At 37.7% G+C, this 16403-nt stretch overlaps 3 protein-coding genes across 4 annotated transcripts in view; 2 read left to right on the top strand and 1 right to left on the bottom strand.

Annotated features, from left to right (window-relative positions):
- The window catches only part of LOC134815046 (uncharacterized), a 79520-nt gene that overhangs the window by 47942 nt on the left and 15175 nt on the right, over positions 1–16403 (top strand). The gene's annotated exons all lie outside the window — the stretch shown is intronic.
- Positions 1–16403, top strand: part of LOC134815049 (calcium and integrin-binding family member 3-like) — a 69384-nt gene that overhangs the window by 47945 nt on the left and 5036 nt on the right. The window contains exons 2-3 of one of the 2 annotated variants that reach the window (XM_063823507.1): positions 36–133; positions 386–518. In XM_063823507.1, the coding sequence (XP_063679577.1) occupies positions 36–133; positions 386–518 (231 nt within the window). Of the gene's footprint in view, positions 1–16; positions 134–385; positions 519–16403 lie in introns of those variants that run through there. The other variant, XM_063823506.1, reaches the window with a different exon arrangement.
- On the bottom strand, positions 10348–11809 carry LOC134814668 (mu-type opioid receptor-like). The gene is made up of 4 exons (XM_063822835.1): positions 11692–11809; positions 11241–11523; positions 10923–11066; positions 10348–10795 (listed from the first exon to the last, which is right to left on the bottom strand). Exons 1-4 carry the CDS (start codon positions 11807–11809, stop codon positions 10348–10350), a joined length of 993 nt encoding a protein of 330 aa, XP_063678905.1.

Genomic DNA, 16403 nt, shown 5'->3' with positions numbered 1-16403 from the left:
AATCAAGAAACTAGTACATTATATTATCTAGGATGGGTAACTCGGACTCGGCGCTTATCAGTGAGAAACAGTTGGAGATATACCAGCTGGAGACATTTTTCACAAGAAAGGAGATCCTTCGTATTTACGAGAGGTAAGACCAGACTTCTCTACTGTTGTCGGCCCCTTTACGAACATGAAATGGGCCCGCTGATTTAACGCTAAGTCGTGAGCCTTGATTTTAATATGTAACTTATTTATATCATTTATTTGGTCCCCGCAAATTGAGGTGACATCTGGCTGATAACTTTCACTACCACTTCCATATTAAACACTGCATTTAATCCACACATGTAATACCAGCAATCACTCGGTTCTCATCACTTGTTCAAAATCACTATTTCAGTTTTGCAGATTTGAATCCTGACAAAGTGCGTGAGGCGTTTTTGGCTGGAAACTACCAAATTAAGATGGATTACGGAGAAGTGACTCAGTTATCAGAGCTGAAGTTCAGTCCTTTCAAGGATAGGATCTGCCGGGTTAGTCTTGTTAGTTGTCTTGTACTGGTTCTAAGGGGGGGTTTGGGAGGGTTGCCTGACGATAACGGTTAATTTCGTGTAAACAAATCAATACTAAATATTGTATAAAACTATTATCTGAAACAAAACTAGAAATTTATGAAGTCGATATTGAAAAAAACCGTATAAATCGTATTCATCGTCATCTCAAAATAAAATTATTAAGCGAAAATTATTCAGCTCCTGATGATACAGTGTCGGTAACATTAACAGTTGAAAAATTGCAAGTAAACAGGTTTTTTGAAAACTTTCTGAAACGATTATTCGTCAAAATGTAAATAAAAAAGTTGCTACACGAATTAAGTGATACCATGTACATGGAAAAGAGAGGAAACCAGTGAATAATCCCCTCAAGAGATGCTCTAACTAAACTTGAGGAACAGAGTCTAGGGACTGCATGATTACTAGTGTGTTTATAGGTATCAGAGAGATTAGCTCAATATACGTCATTGCTGTTAGCATTAGTAAGGGTTTTCTAATGTTGTAAACCGGTTTATTGTTCCGACTGTTGGTCCGGTACACTGATATCTGGATGAACTTGTTGATAACCAGGATCAGGACCAGTGGTAGGAATTGAAGACTGATCGCTAGATATCGACCTTGTCTGAAGAAAGGGATTATTGTGCTATCTAGCTACTGTTGATATTTTTACAATGTAAAAAGGTTGAAAATCAGATAGAAAATGGAGATAACAACTCACCTAGTAAACAAGTCGCCTGTAAGACATGTCAGATTCTGTGGGAAATACACAACAGGTGATTTAACCATAGAGAGCACAGTCAGTGCGATGGACAGCACCAGGAACACGACAGCCATGAGACCCAACACCCTCCTATCCAGCACCCGTCCTCTGGGCTGCTTAAGTCTCCACGCTCTGTAGAGAGACAGGGCCAGTATCAACCACACCTCATTCATCACTATGAGGTAAGCAGCACGCCCCGTGATGAAGCAGAGGACAGGACCCAGCACCCAGGAGCGGTAGAGAAGGGTGACTAACATGGTGGAGTAGACCAGGGTCACAGCTAGCAGGTCACATGTTGCTACACATTGTACCAGGGTCCTAGACACTGTCTCCAGTCTCAGAGCGTTGTGCTGCACGGACCCGTACAGTACTACTGTGTTACCTGAGGGAACCACCTGGTTTAACGTGTCTTTCTTGTAGTCTTCTACTGTGAACACACAGAGAGGGGTTAAGAAGGAGTTCCAAGTGTTAACTTCTTAGTGTGATTACTGACCTATAATACCAGTAGCGCAGATAAGTGTTGTTAGTGTGATTACTGACCTATACTACCAGTAGCGCAGATAAGTGTTGTTAGTGTGATTAATGACCTATAATACCAGTAGCGCAGATAAGTGTTGTTAGTGTGATTACTGACCTATAATACCAGTAGCGCAGATAAGTGTTGTTAGTGTGATTACTGACCTATAATACCAGTAGCGCAGATAAGTGTTGTTAGTTTGATTACTGACCTATAATACCAGTAGCGCAGATAAGTGTTGTTAGTGTGATTACTGACCTATAATACCAGTAGCGCAGATAAGTGTTGTTAGTGTGATTAATGACCTATAATACCAGTAGCGCAGATAAGTGTTGTTAGTGTGATTACTGACCTATAATACCAGTAGCGCAGATAAGTGTTGTTAGTGTGATTACTGACCTATAATACCAGTAGCGCAGATAAGTGATGTTAGTGTGATTACTGACCTATAATACCAGTGGCGCAGATAAGTGTTGTTAGTGTGATTACTGACCTATAATACCAGTGGCGCAGATAAGTGTTGTTAGTGTGATTACTGACCTATAATACCAGTAGCGCAGATAAGTGTTGTTAGTGTGATTACTGACCTATAATACCAGTAGCGCAGATAAGTGTTGTTAGTGTGATTACTGACCTATAATACCATTAGCGCAGATAAGTGTTGTTAGTGTGATTACTGACCTATAATACCAGTAGCGCAGATAAGTGTTGTTAGTGTGATTACTGACCTATAATACCAGTAGCGCAGATAAGTGTTATTAGTGTGATTACTGACCTATAATACCATTAGCGCAGATAAGTGTTGTTAGTGTGATTACTGACCTATAATACCAGTAGCGCAGATAAGTGTTGTTAGTTTGATTACTGACCTATAATACCAGTAGCGCAGATAAGTGTTGTTAGTGTGATTACTGACCTATAATACCAGTAGCGCAGATAAGTGTTGTTAGTGTGATTACTGACCTATAATACCAGTGGCGCAGATAAGTGTTGTTAGTGTGATTACTGACCTATAATACCAGTAGCGCAGATAAGTGTTGTTAGTGTGATTACTGACCTATAATACCAGTAGCGCAGATAAGTGTTGTTAGTGTGATTACTGACCTATAATACCAGTGGCGCAGATAAGTGTTGTTAGTGTGATTACTGACCTATAATACCAGTAGCGCAGATAAGTGTTGTTAGTGTGATTACTGACCTATAATACCAGTAGCGCAGATAAGTGTTGTTAGTGTGATTACTGACCTATAATACCAGTAGCGCAGATAAGTGTTATTAGTGTGATTACTGACCTATAATACCAGTAGCGCAGATAAGTGTTGTTAGTGTGATTAATGACCTATAATACCAGTAGCGCAGATAAGTGTTGTTAGTGTGATTACTGACCTATAATACCAGTAGCGCAGATAAGTGTTGTTAGTGTGATTACTGACCTATAATACCAGTAGCGCAGATAAGTGTTGTTAGTGTGATTACTGACCTATAATACCAGTAGCGCAGATAAGTGTTGTTAGTGTGATTACTGACCTATAATACCAGTAGCGCAGATAAGTGTTGTTAGTGTGATTACTGACCTATAATACCAGTGGCGCAGATAAGTGTTGTTAGTGTGATTACTGACCTATAATACCAGTGGCGCAGATAAGTGTTGTTAGTGTGATTACTGACCTATAATACCAGTAGCGCAGATAAGTGTTGTTAGTGTGATTACTGACCTATAATACCAGTAGCGCAGATAAGTGTTGTTAGTGTGATTACTGACCTATAATACCAGTAGCGCAGATAAGTGTTGTTAGTGTGATTACTGACCTATAATACCATTAGCGCAGATAAGTGTTGTTAGTGTGATTACTGACCTATAATACCAGTAGCGCAGATAAGTGTTGTTAGTGTGATTACTGACCTATAATACCAGTAGCGCAGATAAGTGTTGTTAGTGTGATTACTGACCTATAATACCAGTAGCGCAGATAAGTGTTGTTAGTGTGATTACTGACCTATAATACCAGTAGCGCAGATAAGTGTTGTTAGTGTGATTACTGACCTATAATACCAGTGGCGCAGATAAGTGTTGTTAGTGTGATTACTGACCTATAATACCAGTAGCGCAGATAAGTGTTGTTAGTGTGATTACTGACCTATAATACCAGTAGCGCAGATAAGTGTTGTTAGTGTGATTACTGACCTAAAATACCAGTAGCGCAGATAAGTGTTGTTAGTTTGATTACTGACCTATAATACCAGTAGCGCAGATAAGTGTTGTTAGTTTGATTACTGACCTATAATACCAGTAGCGCAGATAAGTGTTGTTAGTGTGATTACTGACCTATAATACCATTAGCGCAGATAAGTGTTGTTAGTGTGATTACTGACCTATAATACCAGTAGCGCAGATAAGTGTTGTTAGTGTGATTACTGACCTATAATACCAGTAGCGCAGATAAGTGTTGTTAGTGTGATTACTGACCTATAATACCAGTAGCGCAGATAAGTGTTGTTAGTGTGATTACTGACCTAAAATACCAGTAGCGCAGATAAGTGTTGTTAGTGTGATTACTGACCTATAATACCAGTGGCGCAGATAAGTGTTGTTAGTGTGATTACTGACCTATAATACCAGTAGCGCAGATAAGTGTTGTTAGTGTGATTACTGACCTATAATACCAGTAGCGCAGATAAGTGTTGTTAGTGTGATTACTGACCTATAATACCAGTAGCGCAGATAAGTGTTGTTAGTGTGATTACTGACCTATAATACCAGTAGCGCAGATAAGTGTTGTTAGTGTGATTACTGACCTACAATACCAGTAGCGCAGATAAGTGTTGTTAGTGTGATAAGGACGGGTCTGGTCGCACTGATCCAGCTCTGGGATATATCCACCTCTGAGTAGGTTAAGTTCACAAAGCCAGGGAACATCGCACCTGGACAGTGGGATGAGAGATATGTGTGTTCAATATTAAACTGGTGAAGAAATACTGAGTAAAAGTATAATTGACCAAACTAGGAAATGACATGATATATGTAGAAAGACATGATTGTAAAGGCATGATTTAATTAATAGCACATAATTTCCAATAATAACACGCATGGCTTACAAAAACTCGATCTTATCAGTTAAGTCAATCAGAAACAAAGTTTGTTTAGACTATTTTTATTATAAATATCGTTTGTGAATTAGGGTGTTTAGTAATTACCCCACGAGAAAAGTGGCATATTGTATAATTTACAAAACGAAGAACGTCGCAAATAAACGCTGATTTTTTGTTTCCAGTTTATGTTTTCCAGTATATTTCTAATTGCCTTGGTTTCGCTGAGAGAAAAGAAGTGTGCTAAACTTCAGAACAAAGTTTAGATTTGTCCACCTCAGACAACAAAGAACAAAACAAGTATAACTGAATGAAAATAAAGAAACCGAGCTTATAACGAGCTTGTAGTTAGGCAACAATGTGATAAATTAAGCACCGCTGTATTAAACTTGTAATCTGAGTGCAATACAGCGAACTAAGCGTATTAAGATTCATGTTAAGAGACTAATGAAAAGTAATGTATTAAGCAATATTTGTTTAGTCTCTTTATGTATTAATGAGATTTTTAAAAGTTGTAAACGAAATCTTAGACACTTATATTTTAAAGCCTTCTCCTTTTATAGCTCATCTCAGCAAATGGAAATAGCGCTCGCGCTAGTTAACAAGCTGAGGGCACTTAAGAGATTTAAGTACGACTAAATATTGAATAGTAGCTTTTTATAAGAAACAGAGTCGTATTATATACGAATTTTATTTATAGAAAGCGATCTTTCTAAAATCTTTAATGGAACACCATCTATAATAGAACACCTGTCCAAGACACCTGCCAAGGGCCTGCTTATGATCTGTTGGGTGCCCAGCAAGAATATTAGCTTACAATATTTTACAATCTAACAGGTGTGAACTCCCATTATTTATAATTCGGAAGTTAAATATTACACGATGCCTCTCTGGTAATGCGAATAGGATTAATTTTACGGCTTATTATTAATGATTGAGTAAACTACTGGCCTTAAGCCGTGTAATTTATACAGTTTTAACTTCTGTTAGCTAGAAGGAGTTAGAAATGCTCGTGCAAATTTGGCGTCGCACGTGCATTTAAATTAAGATAGTTGGTAGTTCGTCCAGAAACCATTATAATTACGTGAATACTAATAATAATTGCGTATTATTAGGAAAAAGATAATATTATCACACTTTCGAGCTAAATTTAGTAGGAAAGCAGAATTAAAACCACTTGCCCCCATAGAGCACAGTTAATAGTAGCTCTAACAGGCGATAAGATATCAGTAGGTCAGAGAGCCCCACAGTTATTTGGAATCGAGCGCTTAAGGGATACGTGTTATCAAATTGGAGAAGAAGCACGACACGATATTAAGCGCTTTTATCATACTGCGATTAAAATACTGCGATTATGGACAGTTAGTCACTTAGTTAGTCACTTAGTTAGACACTTAGTTAACAACAGGCTGGTACCCGTGGGGATCCAAGTCACCACCATACTTCATCAAGTAATTAACAGCAAGCTTATAGCACCGTGTGACATTAGAGTAGCTCTGACATGTTGGATCCAATTAACACAGATACACAACTAACAACCACCAGAGAAGTGGTAACTTTAAAATCTCCAATTGCCATGTTTAATGTTTATATGTTTTAAGTTGATTGATAACGCAAATACATGCTTTTGATCTGCACAATAACACGAAGAATTTACTAACAATGCCCGGCTAACATTTCAACTGTTCTTTTTTCTTCGTTTTCGAAATTTATTGTTAGATCTTTAACTGAATGATAACGCAAAAGGTATAAGCTGTCACATAATATTTTATTCAAAATCAGGAGCAAATTTACAATTTACAAGTAGACCAACAAAGCGTTGGTACATGTTAGTGATACAATCAATCATCTTACAGTCAAGGCCGACTTATTTCTTAAATCGTCAACAAATAATAAGAGGAAGTTTCAGAACAAACTACTGACATATTAAAATCACAAAGTGAACGATTTAAACAAATCGCAGGAAGAATTGAAGGAAACTCTTAGTACAGGATTCGTGTCGAATACATATAACTACTCAACTATTTATAGTTTATACTTTATAAAGTATAAACAGTCAAAGACAAAAGAAAAAACGTGTTCTGACCTGTTGGAAGACTGTTCTATAACAGTTGTGTAAGCTTACAAGATATGGTTAAAAACTTTAAAATATTGAAAATACATAATGGGGTCGGTCACATATTACATGAGTCAGATTTACCATAAACCCCCGGCCCCCTACCCCCTACGTTACTGTAAGCCACCGTACACGGCTCCCCATAGGCTTACAAAATTTGTCAAATAGGCATAATTCTGTGAATCTGGAGGGGTAATTCTATACCGGGACCAGATTATACCTTTTAAAATTGCACTGAAGTTTAGTTAGTCTAATAAACCAGATTTTAAATATATTACATTACACATTTATAACAGAAAAAAGGACGAATGTTGTAACTTAATTAGCTGATTCGGTAATGAATTGGTCTGGGGTAAACAGTAAACAGGCCCCATGATTGAATTGCTGCTATTAAACGTTTACCAATTCTAGATTGTTGACAGTACGGGTAAACTGCCTGGATATTACCAGGGTGGTAATATCTGCCTGATTATCTGCCTATTAACAGTTACTTTTATAAACAACGCAGATTTTTAGAAATGGAATAAAAAATCCAGAGTTGAAAAAACACTGCTGTTCTGATAATTGCTAGGGAAGCAAATAGTGGCAAGATGAATCTAAACTACTACTAAATTAAATTCTAAGTCAATCTTTTCAAATTACATTAATAAATCACTCTGAGATAACAGACAAACACGACGGAAGAAAATATCGTTTATATTAAGTGAATTAGGGTGTTTAGTAAAACAGCTTATAAGTTGGATTGATAAATTGACACACAACTCACAAGTCGCCACTGTTTCTTCCAAATAGAACTAGGATCAGAGAAAAAGGGAACATTTTCCCATATTATGATTATTAATTACTCTTTACATAAAAGCAGACAAATAAACGAACAAACAAAAAAGAGCTGACGGGGAACTTTTAAACCATTTTCACAGATACAGTGATACTAGTTACTACTATTATATTATTGTAATATTGTAACTCCGTCTAGTCAAACCATGAAGTCTCATTTGTTAATAAAAATAATATCATAAATGTAGTTAGTTAATTAATAGTAGTATGATAGCACGGGGCTGTGTGGGTTACTTAAACTGTCTGCACAGTTACGTTAATATGCACAATTATTCATTATATAGTTACCGAATAAAGCAACACTATCAGGGTACTGAGTATTGAAAGATTTTTGAAAGGATTCTGAAGAAATCTTATTTTTTACCACATTACACAGTGACTGAATGATCAGCTAGCGCGGAATTAATAATCACTAGCAAGATTTAGCCGTAGCAGGTGAGGCTAAAGTGAACAATAATTCTACTTGCAACAAATCTGTGTTAAATATATTCCTTCTATATCATCCTAAATATTTGTTGTAAGTTTGTAGTGTTGTAAATGTAATTTGTTTTACTATAAGGCTTTCACGAACCCTTACAAAGTGGGTTTCTCCATCTTTAACAGTTTAACTGTAATTTATAACTTACGAATTCGGCGGTGTATCTTACTATATTTGTATATATATAATATATATCCGTACCATTTTACTGACACCACGGCATCAACTTTAACACGACTTTCCGCAAAAGATATACAAGTTAAACTTTTTTCACTGGTTCAAATGCTTTAATGGCCTTTAAATCAGCATGCAAAAATAAAAAAAGGCCAAGGAATAATGATTTTAATGCCCAAAATTTGGATCCCCAAGTGGTGTCAAAAACTCGAATTAAATAGGTAATGATTATTTCATTCTCTTGAGTCTTGACACCACTTTAGAGTTAGACGGGTTCCTGCTAGTTCTTAGAATTCAAAGCCATTAATTCGATAAGAATTTATTCGTTGGTAACAAGAAAATTGTTCACTCAACAGCCTTTAATTAAAGACTGGGTGTTAAAACTCTCAGCAAAAGATAGCGGTCATTCGAACATGGACAATCCAAAATAAACTGAATTTACGGCTGATGCAGTAAGGTAATTAGTATATATATATAATACATAAGTCTAACCTGCCCAAGCTTGAGAGCCATGGTAGGGCCAGCAGGCAAGGCCCGGACAAAAACACACTGAACCGAAGTTAATTAGTATTAAAGATGAAATCGAATACCAACTGAGATTTAAACAGAACTTTAATTTTTGATATCACCACACAGGCTACGGTGTCCGGTCATTTATCTTTTTAAATTTGAATAATCGACAATGGCAACCCGTCCATTTTGTGCTCCGTAGCGCCCCAAGAATGGTGAATGAAGAAGCATTATTTGGTAATTTGACCAATATGAAACGATCGTTAATTGTAATTAATTACGGTTGATGGAAATCTGGCGTCCGCTAATTCTCAAGACGGCGGTACTTCTGAAATCTGTTTTATTACAATATTGTTGAGTCTTCCTACAACGAGATTTGAACGAACTATCACCATTGTCCAATAACGTAAGTAAATAATAAGTTGCACAATAAGTAATGTTTCGATTCGGAAAGTAAATAACAAGAAGATAACTAACTGAATGAGTAGTGAGACTCACAACGAGGGGAGGCTAAACGAGGGGAGGCTCACGACTTGAAGGAAGGTCCCGATTACTGATTAGGAACCACACATTTCTACTTCTCGACTACAGCTGGTCTGATTATTGCTGTGGTAGAGAGTTTGTAGAGCGCTATTAATAAAATGTAAATTATTTTCATGTTGTACAATTGCCTTGGTGGAGGTATAAGACAGCAAGGTTTATTTGCTTAACTGAATGAGGAGATGTCATTTACAAATTTATTTAAACCTCTAATATTCTCGGCTCAGCTGAAATAGATATAATTTTAGTGACAAACAGTTCTTAAACAGGATAGAAGGCAGCAAATATTGCAGGAAAGTTGACGAACTACTCTTAACACTGCACAGGTGTCATTTGTTTGAGTTATTTAAATATTTGCACTTTAACTTCTACATTACTGGTTTTTAGTCGTAATCACGTGGTCTCATGATAAGAGCCAAGGCTATCACGTGGTCTCTCAAGGCTATCGTGTGACACAGAATACCGCTACAGTCTGCTATTTTCCGGCCTTCAGGAGCACTTGTTTACAAGTCCCACAAATTCTTGATATTAATAAGTCGTTAAATATCACTTATTGCATCTGGCGTTCTTAAAGCATCATCTGCTCCAATGTCTCGTGCAATAAAGTCTGTGGAAATCAGCACATGTGATAGAGTTATATAATAAGGGAATCAAGAAAACTTAAATTGTTTAATTTGGTTAATAATTGTACATCTTTCATAAAATTGTAAATAACATCAATTTCTAAACATTTTATTCAATAACACAACTTCATATCAACTGTAAAAGTCGTTAATCCTATTCACTGTGTCAAGTGGAGAGTCTGTTCTGGACCACTGTGGTACTCTTAAACTCTCTAGAAACCACACTATTGTTCTTCACGGCCCTCTTACACTGCAGGATCCCCCTGACATAGCCTCTGAAGGACCTGTTAGTAGCCAGGTAGATAACAGGGTTGCTACATACGTTTAGAGATACCATGTACACAGCTAGTATCCTAAACCAGGCCAGGTTGCTCCGTAACCAGGTGTTACGGGGGTCTGTGTGGGAGAGCATTATCATGTAGACCACAGGAACCAGGGAGACTAGCTCTATCAGGGTCACCAGGGACAGCATGATGGTGGGCTTCCTGACGCTGCTCAGGGATCTGTGGGAGGCCTTGTTGGTGAGACACACACTGAAGAGGAGGAAGGTGTTGAGAATGAGGATGCAGACTAGAGGGATTATCAGGATAGCTATTGTGAGGTACCCTCCATACCTGAGGGAAACAACTTTCAGCTATAATATTTGCACGTGTGAGTGCGCGTTTCCATTAGCTACTGTCCCATTATATATGGAATTATTTGTGATTAAATTTTAAAGCTATGATACAATCTGTTACTCACGCTTCCTTATCGTAGTAGAGGTTAGTGTCACAAGAGATGCTGCGGTATTCTGCTGTTATCTTCATGCAGAGCGAGTAAACTAATAACACTATAGAGAGACCCAACTGGATACCTGCTACAATCCACACACTCCTCTTGGATAACCTGTGCGATATAATCAGTTCGAACGTGATCACTAGTGCATAGCTAGTGTTACATGTGCGATCAACTCTAGAAGGAAACATAAAACTTAGTATCTGTTATTCCTAGATAGTAGAACTGAATCTCTACTCTTGAAGCAGGCAAGTTTTGAAGGGCAACTATTTAGCAATTTCCAACCTGTGTCCCTTTGGTTTCTTGAGCACCCAGATTCTATACCCTGACATGAACAGAACAAGCCAGATCTCGTTGAGGACTAGAAGGTAGTTAGAGTGAGCGACTACAAAGCACACAGCCTGACCCAGCACCCATCTATCTGATATCAGAGTCACTACAACTGGGAAGTAAAGGAGAAGAGAAGCCAGGGCGTCGCACAGAGCTATACTCTGTACTAGCGACCTACTGATCTTCTCTAGTCGCAGAGCGTTGTAGTGTAGTGAACCATGCAGCACTAGGCAGTTCCCTGCAAACACTCACTGTGTGTTAACTTACAAAACATGGCGGTCGTAATGTTGGGTTGCCATAGAAACTTGGCACTCATATCATAGGGTTGTTATAGAAAGGAGACAAATGTTCGAATTAATTTTATTTTGAAAGTTAGTTCGGCAGAGAGAAGTATAAGAAGACTAACCTAAGAAGCCAACAAGACATATAACAGCAGTTAGGACGATGAGGAGAGGTCTAGTTGCGGGAGACCAGTCTTCAGAGAAGCTCTGCTTTGTGTTTTCAATCCTTACCAACTCGTTCATCTTGATAGAATAGTTTATTTGGTAAGTAACTGGGATCGGACAACTGTAGGCCGTAGGGGGTCTGCAATGACCTGCTATAAAGTGATTTAGCAATACTAATAATGTCAACTTAGCTTATTCATCTTTAAAATTAACGAGATCAAAATGGCTTATTTGCTAAAATACAAACTATCGATTACCAGGTAACCACTTAATAGCGGCACCACCAGGTAACCACTTAATAGCGGCACCACCATGGTAACGCCCCATGGTAACGTGACAATTTGGGAGGTTCCAAAGGTAAAGGTCCGGCAAAATGTCAGAAAGACACAGATGTTCAACCAATGACCAGTGATATGACGCTCTATTTTCTTATTTAATTTCATCCCAACTGTTCCACCTACAGGAATTCGATTTGTGTGATGCAGTTTTCGCTCAAAAAGGGCACTTTCGAAACTGCAAGTGGCTGTGCCCTGTAGAGTCATTAGGGGGCTGTTCATAACCACAATTAAATTTAACAGCATCATCACCAGTGATTCGTTTAAATTCAATAACTTTTGGCTAAATTTAGTTAAATGGTCTGCTTCACTGAACCTTATAAATATAATACTTGAAATAAAACGGATAAGTATTTAATAAGCTGTGTACAAACGTTTGAAAAATGAAACATCAAATTTAAAACTTGTGCAATAGCTATAATAATCCACCATAACGTTACACAAATTAATTTCGATATAATATAATAGGATACAATATAATATAATAGGAATCAACCCTAAATTATGGTCATGTTTCAAAGGTGAATTGATATTTCTAAACTAATTCGCTGAGCCAAGAAAAATAATTTACGGCCATACTCATATTGCACCTCTAAATTATCTTAATATGGGTCAAATAAATTCAACTCTAACCTAAATGTGTACGGTTTTAATAGGATTATCCGGTAAATGATGAGTAAATACTGGTAAATACTGGTAAATACTGGTAAATACTGGTAAATACTGGTAAATACTGGTAAATACTAAGCTATAATTATAAAGACTAAAAACTGTGTGATTACTCTCAGGTGCTCCTTTTCTTCTAAGAGAATTCAATTTATAGATTATGTACTTAGCAGAAGTGAAGCCCTGATGATCCTTAAACCTTCATGCTTTAAAGGCCACATAGGTACAGTTGATCGAGCAGGGAAGGCACCAGGCCCCTAATAAGATGTTTAGGGGACATTTTAACGTATATTTGACAATACAATTACATCATTCGTTCAACAAAATTAATTCAATCCTAACGAAAAAAGCCAACTCCACTATTGTAAAAAGCTTTAAAAAACCACACGAAAACTTTGCCTTAAATGTGATAAAAATAACCAGTAACTACTCATCTCGCGATTGTAAGCTGTACACTTAAAAATTGACATTAGTAGTTCCAACGAATAGTTCCACAGCCTTCTCTAGATTGACAATTGAAGTTGCAACATACAAACTAGAACATTCTATTGGAAGCATCAGAAACCAGGCTATAAGTTGTTTTTAAAAGTTAATTATACAAAATAAGTCGTCCTTAGAATCCGATCCCTTTGAAATAGGCTGTCGGGATCGTTTGTAGCTGTGTTTTTGACAGGTCTTGTTATTTGATCGTTACATGTGGAGTGTGGACGTGAAGCACTTTTTTGGATCGTTACTCAATCAATGTGATATATTAACACATGTTACTCAATCAGTAGCTCCACTGTTGAGCTGTTGAACAGAGCAACTTTAGAGCGTATTCAGCAGATAGCAGAGTCATACTATCTGTTGATTGGTGCATGGTGTGGGTTGTAAACATGTCCTAAAACGTTCCCAACTATCAGCAGGTGTTTTGTCAGTAGAAGTAGCTGATTAAAAAACTATTAGTTCAGGTACAGGACTATATACCATTGAACGGTATTAGGCGGGGTGGTGTTATGTAGTTTTTCACACCCCCCCCCCCTATATGATATGGGGGGTGATGCAACGTCAATTAATGTCAGTATTCCATAAAAACCCCAAACTGACATTGACATTAATTGACATTAATTGACATTAATTGACATTAATTGACATTAATTGACATTAATTGACATTAATTGACATTAATTGACATTAATTGACATTAATTGACATTAATTGACATTAATATGTCTTGAAATTTGAGATTATCATTATTCGATAAATATTCAAGATATTCACGTCTATGTAAGGAATACCTTAGGTTCTGACTCATTAAAAGCAGAAGCTATTAAAGAATACTTTAATAATGAGTTCAATGACAAAGATGAACCCCACCTCCCAGCATTCATAGACCCTCCTGGAAGCCTCCTCTGTCCCATAACACCTGAAGAAGTTGGCCGTGCTGTTATGAAGCTGAAATCCGGTAGAGCGTGTGGCCCTGACGGTATACCTAATGAGCTAATGAAAGCTGCTGGATATCCCCTCCACTGTGAGTTGGCTAGGATCTATAATCTCTCCTTTGAGACCAACACATACATCCCAGCTATTGGAGAAGGTATCCTGACACCCCTTCAGAAGCCAGGAAAACCCCGAGGTCCGATAAAGTCTATCCGGCCCCTCACATTGCTAAATGGAACTAGAAAAGTCCTATCCCTCGTAGCCTTGAACAGAATCAATTACCACGTTGATATGTACACTGGGCCTTGGCAGGCGGCATACAAGCAGGGTCGCAGCTGTGCTGACCTGGTATGGTCTCAGAGAATGTTGACATCAGTGGTTACCAGGCGCGAGTTTGAGTATAGTAAAATCAACATTGACATGACCGCTGCGTTTAATACTATCCGCAGACAGACCATCATCAACCTCCTCATTGATGCAGGATGCTCTAGAGACGACATTCGCCTAGTTCAGTACCTCCTCTCAAATACAAAGCTCAAGGTGACGGTCAACAGATCTGAGTCTGGTGAATTTGTGATTAATATTGGCGCTTACCAGGGAGACAGTCTGGCAGGTAAAGTGTTTACATTGACCCTTGCCGGTGCCCTGAATCACATCAGAGCCGTGATCAGTGTCACGATTCCTAGACCGAACCCCCCAGTCTCTGATAGAGGCCTCCCGTTAGAGTCCGCCTATGCTGACGATGCTGAGCTTCTGAGTGAAGATGGTCAGAGCCGGGTGAAGATACTAGAGATTGCCAGTGATATACTAAAGGATTGGAGTCTCTTTGTTAACGAATCAAAGACGGTGTTTACAAGAGTGTATCTGGCAGATACAGATGCTTTAGATGCCCATGGCAATAAAATTAGAGGAGATGAAGAGTGGCGAGAGTCAGTGCTATTAGGATCAAAGCTCTGTTCAGAAAGAGATATTGTCAACAGACGCAACAAAGCCAATGTTGCCTTCTACACCTACAAGAAAGTCTGGTTGAATAGCTCTGTTCAGATCAGTGAGAGTAGAAAGCTGAAGCTGTACGAAGCTCTTGTCACTTCAGTGTTGCTGTATAACTGTAGCAGCTGGGCTGCTCCTGAAACCGTAATGGCATCTGTCGACGTTCTCCAAAGGAAGCATCTGAGACAGATAATCAACACCTATTGGCCTACGGTTATCAGCAACGAGAATTTATATAAGAGATGTAATGTCAGACCCCTTACTGAAAGGATCAAGAAAGCAAGATGGAAGATGCTTGGGCACGTTCTCAGAAGCGGTGATGACACTCCCGCCTTCTTATCTTTCAGATTTGCATGTTTAGGATGTTTTGACTACAAAGGAAGGAGGGGCAGACCTCGTTCAAATTTATTTGATTTATTATTAAAAGACATTATGACAAAACAAATTATTGTGATTGTAAATAAAAGATTTAGTTTAAGTAATTTCAACGATTTAGTGTACAAAGCTCATGATAGACGCCTTTGGAGAAGTTATGGGTGAGTCGAGACTACTCGGCCACTCGATTTTATGATTTAATTTATATTATCTTGTGTTTGCTGTATATAGTTGATTAATATGTAAGTTAGACCGGTTCAAAAAAACAAAATGTCCTTGAATAATTATGAGTATGTTCTTATCTGTTGATCCTTCGGTTCAAAGACCACAAAAAAAATTTCAGCTTCCAACTCTTCCATCTTCGGTCCCCACCGGCCACGCCCATATTTTATTGGTTTCTTATATCTAGAAAATATCTAGAATCGGCTTTTTTAGTATGAAGGAGTAATGTTAGCTGTTTAAGATTCGTTATTCAAATATAAATGTCATGAAGGCATTTCGTTTAATGTGGGTTTTAAGTTCTGATGATGTTGAGAACCACGCCCTTGGATGGCCACGCCCATTTAAGAAAATTAAATTTCGGGAAACCGTATTATTTCAGTTTTATTGTTTAATGATCTGAATTTTTTCACATTTCACATTTCCATATGTGATAGTAGTGAATAAATTGATGATATAAACGTTCTAAAGTGCTAAAAATATGGTAGAACTACATAATCTCTGGTCGAAAAATATCGTGTCAATTAATGTCAGTATTCCAAAATTTTGCAAAACTGACATTGACATTAATTGACATTAATTGACATTAATTGACATTAATTGACATTAATTGACATTAATTGACATTAATTGACGTTGCATTCCCCCCATGATATGTTAACCATTAG

This window comes from Bolinopsis microptera, chromosome 5, assembly GCF_026151205.1.
Source record: "Bolinopsis microptera isolate Bmic1 chromosome 5, MBARI_Bmic_1.0, whole genome shotgun sequence".
Lineage (NCBI taxonomy): Eukaryota > Metazoa > Ctenophora > Tentaculata > Lobata > Bolinopsidae > Bolinopsis > Bolinopsis microptera.
The sequence above is the reverse complement of the archived record's forward strand: the minus strand, read 5'-3'. Positions and strand labels throughout refer to the sequence as shown.